The 10,036-nt window shown below is 45.1% G+C and overlaps 1 protein-coding gene across 1 annotated transcript in view; it reads right to left on the bottom strand.

Annotated features, from left to right (window-relative positions):
- Positions 1 to 8,418: 8,418 nt before the first annotated feature.
- Positions 8,419 to 10,036, bottom strand: part of HS3ST2 (heparan sulfate (glucosamine) 3-O-sulfotransferase 2) — a 110,342-nt gene continuing 108,724 nt past the window's right edge. Inside the window, exon 3 of the mRNA XM_011987958.1 lies at positions 8,419 to 9,816. Within this exon, the coding sequence (XP_011843348.1) occupies positions 9,198 to 9,816 (619 nt within the window). The 3' untranslated portion in view covers positions 8,419 to 9,197. The remainder of the gene's footprint in view (positions 9,817 to 10,036) is intronic.

The raw sequence follows: 10,036 nt of genomic DNA, 5'->3' as shown, positions 1-10,036 counted from the left end.
AAAGGCAGGGAGAAGTTGGTGCTGGGGGCACTTGCCTTGAGAAGTCAAGTGGAAGGAATAGTGAGACAAATTGGAGGTCTCTAATGTGGGAGGTGCTGGAGTCATTTTGAAGATTGGTTGGAAAGTGTTGGTAAGCTAAGAGACAGCTTTTTCAAATAGTTGAAGTTTCATTGTAACACAGATTGTTAAATTTTTCCCCAATATTCATTCTCTCCTTCTTCCTTAGCAGAAACTTCAATTCTGGGTTGTCAGGGAAGCAATGTGTTCAGCCAAGAGATTACATTTTCTGGTCTCCTCTGTAGTTAGAGGTGGCCAAAAAGATGTTCATGTAAGTTACTGGGCCAGGTGTGGTGGCTCACGCCTGTAATCCCAACACTTTGGGAGGCCGAGGCAGGTGGATCACCTGAGGTCAGGAGTTCGAGACCAGCCTGGCCAAGATGGTGAAACTCTGTCTCTACTAAAAATACAAAAGTTAGCCAGGTGTGGTGGCGCTCACCTGTAATTCCAGCTACTTGGGAGACTGAGGCAGGAGAATTGCTTGAACCCAAAAGGCGGAGGTTGTGGTGAGCCAAGATCACTACACTTGCACTCCAGCCTGGGCAACAAGAGCTAGACTCCATCTCAAAAGAAAAAAAATAAAAGAAAGAAAAAAAAGAAATAAGTTACTGGGTAGAATTTCTGGGAAATATCCTTAAAGGGGGTTGATTTAGTTAGAAGGAGTAACTTCTTTCTTTTCCTTTTCTTTCTGGCTACAACATAGATATGGTGGTTGGAGCCCCAGCAGCCATTTTGGACCATGAGGATGGAAACCATGGAATAAGTATGGTGTGGCAGAAAGACCAAAGGAGGCTGAGTCCCTGATAATATAATGGAGCTGCTGCACCAACTCTTAACTGTCTGACTCCAGACTTCTTTGATTTGAGAGACTAAACCGCGGATTTATTTAAGCCACTGTTGTCAATAAAAAGCAGTTAGGAATACAGTTCCTAGAAGGCACATTCATAGTTTCATTTCACACTAGAAAAATGGAATAAAATGTGTTATAAGTTGTTTGTGGGGGGGAGGGGGCTTGCTTTTTTCCCTTGAGGTGATAAAAGCAACATGTTCTCAGTATTTACCAGCAAACCAAAGGCAAAGTTCGTTGTCACAATGTGAGGAGCCCCACTGAGACAACTATTTATTGGCCTAAATTGGTTTTTCAGATCTCTGGTGCTGAACACTGGAAGGTGGTGTGAGAGGGTGAGGAGACTGCGTATGTCTACCTAGGAAGGGGACTAAACAGGAAGGAGACCAGCAGCCCATCTTATCCTTGGAAAGGTGGGTTTGTATTTCTGCCCCTAGTACAGGTAGGTAGGTGTGAGATCCACCTTGAATCTATGGGAAAGCTGAGTATACGCCCTGGACTGGGATATGGTGTAGATGGGTCCAGGGTCAAATCTTGTGACCAGAATTTAGCCCAGTGGCCTTAATTCTTGGTCCCAATTTCTCCCACCTAAAACAATCACGCCTCCAGATGCTTTTCAGACTGGCATGTAACACTCTTCCAAAAGATGAAAATTGCTCTCATTCTTTAAGACGGGACTCCGCTGTCACCTCCTCCTGTCCCGATTTTCACCAGGAAAGTCTCCACTCTCTTCTCTGTGCCCTTCATCACATAGATTCCACTTATTACATTATATAGTAATTACTTGTTTATATGACTCTAATTCTCATTAGTTTGGGGGCTTCATGGGGGTGCAGGAAGGAAGGCCAATATGACTGCGCATCTCTGGAGCCCGGCTAGTACACCTAAGTGTTCAAGGTTAAGTGAATTAAATCCCATCAATTACTCATTTTAAAAAATTCATCTAGTAGGTTCTTCATCAAGTTTAAGGAAAAAATGTAACCTCATTGTCCCTCTGGGGCAAGCTTGTCCAATGAATGATTTGGTTCAACTTTTATGTAACAAAGTTGTGAGTTGTTTCTCAGCTGCCACAAACCCTCAGGTCATGTAACCTAAGCATGCTCACATAAACCAAGCTTGCAACTTCTGGGGAAATGTAAGTGCCCAGACCAAGGAGCGGGGACTGAATGGAGAAGCAGATATCACACGGCAGGATCCAGAATCCAATCAGATCAGGCTCTGCTGTCACCTCATGGCAGGACCCAGTCAGATCAGGCCTCCTGACATCACCTCATTTCAAGATCCAATCAGATTGCACCTCATTACCCTATGCTTATAAAACCTGACCCAGCCCCAGCTCCAGAAGGCACTGCTTTGGAAGCTATCCCTGGTGTTCCTCTTACTTGTTGCGAGTAATAAATACCCCCTTGTTAAACCCCTCTTGGTTGTGGTCATTGGGCTGTCACCGGCCAAGCTACAAAACCTATCCATTGTGTGAGTAACAAGCTGAACTTCATCTAAGAGGTTGAGAGATTTATCGTAAGTGGGAGAAGAGTGGGAAGGTGTTCCATGGCCTTCTTCATGAAGTTCTTGCTGATTCTGTGTTGGTCTCCTCGTTTATATGACCGTAAATTCTTGCATTGCTCTAATTATTGCACTTTGCTCACTGTCTCATGTGTCTCCTGTGTGACTTGCTCCAGGGCAGTGCTCATACTCTGGCAATCAAGGGTGTGGCCTTGAGACTAGAGCCTGATTTGACTCCTGGCTCTACCAGATGTGAGAACTTTAGACATTTTCTTTACTTTTTTTAAGCCTTACTTTTCTTATCTCAAAGTGAGGAGAGCATCAATATCAGCTATCACGTTTGAGTGTGATTCCAAATACTTCATATGAATTAAATTTGTTGAATCCTCATGAAGCCACTATGATATTGGTACAATTCTTAATCCCCCTATTTTATAGATGAGGAAACTGGCACAGGAACCTAAAATAACTTGTTTAAGGTCTCAGAGTAAGAGAGTAGTAAGCTAGGGTTAGAACTTAGGCATCCGTGGTCTTCACCACCACACCGAATAGTTTCACTTTTGACTACACTTTGAAATAGTACTTGCCTTGGCCGGGCGAGGTGGCTCATGCCTATAATCCCAGCACTTTGGGAGACTGAGACAGGCGGATCACAAAGTCAGGAGATCGAGACCATCCTGGTTAACATGGTGAAACCCCGTCTCTACTAAAAATACAAAAAAATTAGCTGGCCTGGTGGCGGGCGCCTGTGGTCCCAGCTACTTGGGAGGCTGAGGCAGGAGAATGGCGTGAACCTGGGAGGCAGAGCTTGCAGTGAGCCGAGATCACGCCACTGCATTCCAGCCTGGGCAACAGAGCCAGACTCCGTCTCAAAAATAATAATAATAATAATAATAATAATAAACTATTAACAAAAAGGAAATGGTACTTGCCTTACAGAGTTATTATAAGATATGGAAAGCACAATTGTTGGCATACAAAAAGCTGAATAAATGTTAGCTGTCATTACATTTGCACTTCCCTTTTGCACACATTCAGTAAATTTTTGTTGAATAGTTTTGAGTGTTAATAAGTGTTTATGAGGCTGTAATAAAGAGACACATACACACAAGAAGACACAAACCCACACATAAATATGCATCCGTGGAGAGACACACATGTGCATACCAAAAGGACTGAATGTGGAGTATGAGGAATCACTAAGGATCACAATACCAGCAGAGTTGGAGAAGCTCCTGAAAGGCAGAGCTAGACAAATAGAAAGAGTCTTGGATGTCCAAAGGCAGAAGTATCTCAGTGCTAATTTCCAGATCATTCAGGGACATGGAATCCCAGTGAATGGGGAGGAACTGCAGACAGGGCTGCCATGCAAGACTGCAGTTTGTGCCTTACAAAAAGATGCCAGCTGGGGGCTGGGGGGCAGAGTGGGGGGTGATATCCAATCTGTACTCCATTCACCATGCTGTATACTCAAAACGCTGTGTCCACCCAAAAGACACACCTTTTCCCACTTATCTGCCAATGAAGAGTGCCTTTTTCTAACCTCACAAAGGCTAATGATGGCAATAAAGATCCCAAGAGACCTGAGTGATTTCAGGCAGAAGACAGAGCCGAGGAACAGGGTCTATTCTTGTGGTTAAGCAATGATCAAAAGGGCTAACATTCAGGTTAGAGAGCCCCAGAAGTTCATTCATGTACTCAGATAATTATTAAGTACTTACATATGTCAGGCACTATGCTGAAAAATATGAGCACAGTCCCCACTCTCATGTAACTCCCAGACCTCTAGAAGAGACAGATATCAAACAAGTAAACTAATATATAATGTCAGATAGTGATAAGTGCTATAATAGACTTTTAAGAATTACAAGATTGAGAGTGACTGGGGAAGACAAAGGGCAAGTTTTGAGTGGATATTTGAGCTTAGAACTGGATGATAAGAAACAGATGGCCATGAAATCTTGAGTATTAGCCCTTTAGGAGGAACAAGTTGGTGTCAGAGTTTGGGGACAATAAGGACACCCAGAGATTTACTATCCCAAGTGGGGCATGGTTGAGAGTGAAAGAGGCAATGTTGATAATTATGCCAGGACAACAGGTATAAACTGGGTCTGAACTGGGAAAATCAGAGTGAAAGAGCACCTTACCCTAGGGGGCACAGGGACTGGGTTTATTTGGCCAGAGAATCTGGAGCCCAGCGTTTAGACTGAGCCACTTGATCCTGGGTTGTGAAAGTGATTTAATTCACCCATTCATAGGAAAAAGGAAATTGCTATGAGCAATTCTGTAGTTCTGTTAGAGCTGCAGCTGATCTCAGCCAACAGAAATATTGGAGCGGTGGTGGATTCCACTGCCAGGAATAAAGGGGATATGAATGGACTGCCTACTACATGTGAGGCAAGTGTTTTCTCGCTTAATCTTCACAACAAAAACTCCTTATCATGGGTACAAATTTATGTCCCAATTTACTTATGATACAATTGACTCAAAGAAGTTAAATAATTTCCCCAAGGTCATGTAGCTAAGGAATGACAGAGGTGGGATTCAAACTCAGACCTACTGGGTCTGAGCAAATTGTGCTTGCTTCTATACCGTATTGTCCTTAGACAGAGGCAGGGGAAAGAAAGCAGGGACTGAAACAGGTACAGACACATTCCAATATGTGTGGAGAAGCATACTCACATATTGACACAAAACCACAGAGAGAATCAGAGACACCTGGAGGCTTTGCTACATTGATATAGTTCTGTGGCCAAGACAGCTAGATATCCCTCAATATCTGTTCTCCCCTTCTTTCATAGAATATGCTAGTTTTAGCTCAGCATAGTGACACCCAAATTAAAGATTACATTTCCCAGCTTCCGTCACATCTAAGTGTGACCAAATAACTATGTTCTACCCAAGAGGGTGTAAGTCAAAGTGGTACCACTACCTTTGCACAACCACAGGAGGCACCATTCACAATATGAAGATGCTGTGAGTAGAAATGATGTTGCAACCTCAAATGGAAGAGGCATGTTCTTCCTGTGCCCCTTTTTGCTCCTACGAGATTGAATGTACCAACGAACAATGGCAATAGAACTCTGATCCACAACCTCTTTAGCAACCCGCTTGGGAAGCCAGACCACAATCCCTGCAGCAACCGGCCCAGAATGAGAAAGACTTGTTCAATAACTGCCAGCTCCTCCATTTTTTGTCCTTGCTTCCAACTCAGGACCAGACAGAGAGTCACATAAACCTCTGAATCAATCACATAAGATGCCCGTTTTTGTTTTGTTTGTTTTGATTGTTTGTTTGGTTTGATTTTTGTTTTTGTTTTAGATATCCAGGCTACAGTGCAGTCGTGTAATCACAGTTCACTGCAGCCTCGACCTCCTTGGGCTCAGATGATCATCCTGCCTCAGCCTCCCAAGTAGCCGGGATTACAGGACATGGCACAATCCTAGCTATTTTTTTTTTTTCATAGAGACAGGTTTTCACCATGTTGCCCAGGCTGGTCTCGCACTCCTAGGCTCAAGGGATCTGCCAGCCTCAGCCTCCCAAAGTGCCGAGATTACAGATGTGACCCGCTACACCAGCAAAATGACCCACTTCTAATGAGCTCACTTCCAGCTTTCCTATGCTAACTACCTACAATCAGGCACCCCTGAAACCTTCCCTCTTTTCCGATATGAACCTTTCCCACTGTTCTGCCAGCCTGTGAGTTTCTGCCAAATGCAAGACTCCTTGCTAGAGCAAGCTCTGAATCGATGACCTCTGCTTGCTCTCTTTTGGATAGTCTTCATTTATTTCTACACCCTCTTCCTGCTGGGTGGAATGCAGATATAGTAGGATGCATGGGTCTCCAGTCTCTGGTGTCATGGAACTGCCATCCACTCTGGGCTGTTAGTAAGAGAGAAATACATTTCAGCCTTTTAAGACACCGCCATTTTGTGTCTCTGTTTCAGCAACCTAACCAAACACACACACACGCACACACACACACACACCCTGAGGAGCCTTTCTAGTTCAGATTGAACATTCAAACTTCATCTATTTAAAGCATACTAATTTGGAACTTGCACAAGTTTGCCCTGGGGCAGCCTGGGTAAAAGGGTCCATTTGCACTGGATTAAAAAATCAGAGTTTGCTGAGCAGATTCATGTACTCCAGATTTTACTCATTTAAACTAGGATTTTTAAGCATCTTTCATTTGCATACAATGATTGAGATGATAATTACGAGAGACTCATACCTATTCATTAATACTTGAAATTTACTTAGTCCGGGCAGTCTGAGAGTGCTTGTCATGCAAAGGAATAAAGCTGCATTTATGCGCACAAAATTCAAAATTTTCATCAATTCTGACTGATCTCTTCAGAATAAACAAGCAAATTGCATTGACTCCTTCTTAGGCGATTCCTTTGTGTCTCAATGCACTTCCGTCTCCCATTGGATATGGCTTTGGCCCCTATAAGGCCCAGAGTTACAGAACACCAAATGCTTTTGGATGGGAAGTGTATAAGGGCAATTAATTAATGCCCATATATAATCTGCCCTTTTTCTGATCACCAGAGGCTCAGGGCCCCAACTTCCAAGCAGGAATGGCTTGCACCCTGTCACTTCTCCAGATCCACAGGGGAAGCACAGAGGCAGACCTGCAGAATTGATTTCTTGATGCCATGGATCCAGTCATCTGATTCCCTGTAAGACGCTTGGGTAAGGAAGATGGACCAAGATGCAGAATTGTTGTATTACACTTTAGTGTCTTCCACCCTTATAAGTCAAAACTGATCTTCAAGGAGCTTCTACTGTGCCTGACAGAGTACACAAAGTTCACGCGGTCCCCAGATGTTCAGCAATCCTTCCTTGCTTCCTATGGATACATGGAGCTATCTGGGAAGCATCCCCCAGAAATGCAGTTCCTTGGGACACCCTTATCCACAACCCCAGACCTCCAACATCCATCCACCCTCTCACACATTCAACCATCAGACATCTGCTATGTTCCTACTACATCTTAACAAGATATAGTCTTGACTATTGAGGAGTTCATCGTCTATGGTGGAGGCAGACATTTACACATTTACACAAATAATTATAATCTAGTATGATAAAAGCTGCCATTGAGTCATGTACAAGCTCCCCAGTGAACAGAAGAGTGAGCAGATAGCTTAGCTGGAGAAGGCTTCAGAAATATCAAGCAAACGACACTTGAGTGAAGGGAGCATGGGTTTCCATTAGCTGGAGATGTGTCAGGGAAGAAAGTATTCCAGGTGAAGGAAATGGCGTGGGAATAGGTAATGGAGACTTGAAAAATGCAACAAAAGGCACATCGTTCTGCAAGCTTGGAGCAGAGGATGAAGGAGAAACTGTAAGTTGGGGTCGTCTTGGGTGCCATGCTGGAGGATTTGGGCTTTACTGGAGGTTATAAGACACATTCAAGCCAGGGCTGGGAACTCAAATGCCTACAGGAGCCTGGCAAATGACAAACCAGCAAGGGAGGGTGCCTACATGGGAGTTGTAAAACTGGGGAGTGCAGGTTCCATCCAAAGGCAGTGGCCAATTGTTGCCATGATGCGAGGTGGGCTTAGTGTAGTCAAGTTTCTGTCTCTCTTTTTTTTAATAGGAAGCTGGAAATCCATAATTTTTACATACGAATGCTCCCAGTTTCTAACTGTTGACAGTTATTTCAAAATATCATCCTGGCCAAGCAAAAGGATATCTGATGTCCCATCAACCTTTGGACCTTCAGTGTGGCACTTCTGATCTAAAATTTCTAAGCAGAGAATGAACACAGACTTGTGTTTCAGATAGAGGGTGTCCCCATAGGTCTCACATGATCTTTCTGCCTCAGCTTCTGCCACCAAGAACTTCCTTCCTCATCTCCACCACCTTGCCTCTGCCCCATGTAGTCCTTGCCCTCCTCCCTGACCCCCAGACCACCCCCAGCACCAGCTACCTTCTAGCACTGGGAGAAGTTGAATTAACGAACTGTGCTGCAGACCCAGCTTACAGAGAAAAACCCAGCATTAAGGACACGAGAGAGCCATATTTATTTCACATGGACAAGCATGATTCCATTGCATGCTGAACATGAAAGCTCGAATGAGCAGAGTACCCGTAACAGCAGAATTATGTGCTTTTGTCCACAGGGAGCAGGGAGAATCACAAAGTGGTTTTCAGAGATGGTGTTTTTCAAGCACAGTTGAGACCACAGGCTCTGAAGTCACTGGTTTATTTCATCACCAAAGGGTCTGTCTCCCAGGAGCGGCCGGAGGTGCTTTCAGCTTTGCAATCTCTCAATGAATTGCTAAGGTCTGAGGAAGGCTAAGGATGGTCTCCCATCCCACCACCCAGAGCATCTTGAAGAAACGAAGCTCAGAGGGACGATACATGCCACTTGGATTTAACAAGGCCACTCCTGCGTGGACAATGACAGAGACTGACCGCTGTGCCCATAGCAACAGAACCATCATCGCTTATAGTATCTATCATCACTGGAACATTCACTCTTCTTAAAGCAATTCCCCAAGGCCCCTTATGGGCAGAAAGGAGAATGATTCTGGAATTTACTGGACATGCCAGGAGCAGATCAACTTTGCTTGAACAGACTGATGAGAGATAGTGGCAGGGACTTTCTGTTCTCTCGGCTTTAGCTGGGCTTCCTGGTTTCAAGATGATGTAGCTCAAGGTGGGAAAGGGGGCTGGAGCTGAGGTGTGTTGGAGGGAGAAGATCAGAGGGTCTGGGAGCAAATCTCATGGAAGAGATAAGCAGAAGAGCCCTTGCGAGCCCTTTCCTCTCGTGGGCTTATTCCCATCTGAAGTCCTGCCCAACAGTTTCATAAAATTTGATATTGTAAGGTCTATAAAATTCCCGGAGCTGGTCGATCACTTCAGGATCAATCTGTACATGAGTTCTCCCTTTTGATTTGCCCAGGCATCGAGGCAGGAGGCTCGATTCTGTTTTTTTCAAGCAAGGGAATCCTTTGGTCTTGTTGAAATAGAAGTGCTTGTCCGTGATGAATCTCTTAATGCCCAGGAAGTCCTGGACTCGCCCCATCTCGCCGGCCGGGTCAGTGATGAGTCGCTCGCCACTGACGAAGTGAATCTGAGCTAGCGGGAAGTACTGCAGCCAGCTCTCCAGGTGCAGCACGTACATGCCGATGCGGATGGCGTTCCACGACACGTCCACCAGGCCCAGGGTGCGGTTGCGGAAGGAGAGGCCCTCAAAGGTCGGGATGTCGGGCTTCTTGGAGAGTGTCTGGGTGTAATCAGAGATGGCGCGGGTCACAGGGTTCCGCACGACCACAATCAGCTTGGTGTCTCGGGACATGTTGAAGATGCGTCGAGGAGCCTCTTGAGTGACGAAGTAGCTGGGCGTCTTCTCGAGCGTGATCTGGCTCTCCAGGGTCCTGGGCATCAGGCTCCTGTGTGGGCAGAAGGAACACATCATCAAATAGGTTTGCGTGGGGCCAGGCCTCAGGCCCAGCTACATCAGCCTTTCCACCCAGGGACCTGTTGCATCCCCCTACTCGCCTCTGTTCCATTCAAAGCTCTCACCTGGTGAGGGACTCACTTTACATCTTGTTGCTTTTCTTTTCTTTTCTTTTCTTTTTTTTCTTTTGTTTTGAGACAGGGTCTCACTCT

Source organism: Mandrillus leucophaeus, unplaced genomic scaffold, assembly GCF_000951045.1.
Source record: "Mandrillus leucophaeus isolate KB7577 unplaced genomic scaffold, Mleu.le_1.0 Scaffold32, whole genome shotgun sequence".
In the NCBI taxonomy this organism is placed as follows: domain Eukaryota; kingdom Metazoa; phylum Chordata; class Mammalia; order Primates; family Cercopithecidae; genus Mandrillus; species Mandrillus leucophaeus.
The sequence above is the reverse complement of the archived record's forward strand: the minus strand, read 5'-3'. Positions and strand labels throughout refer to the sequence as shown.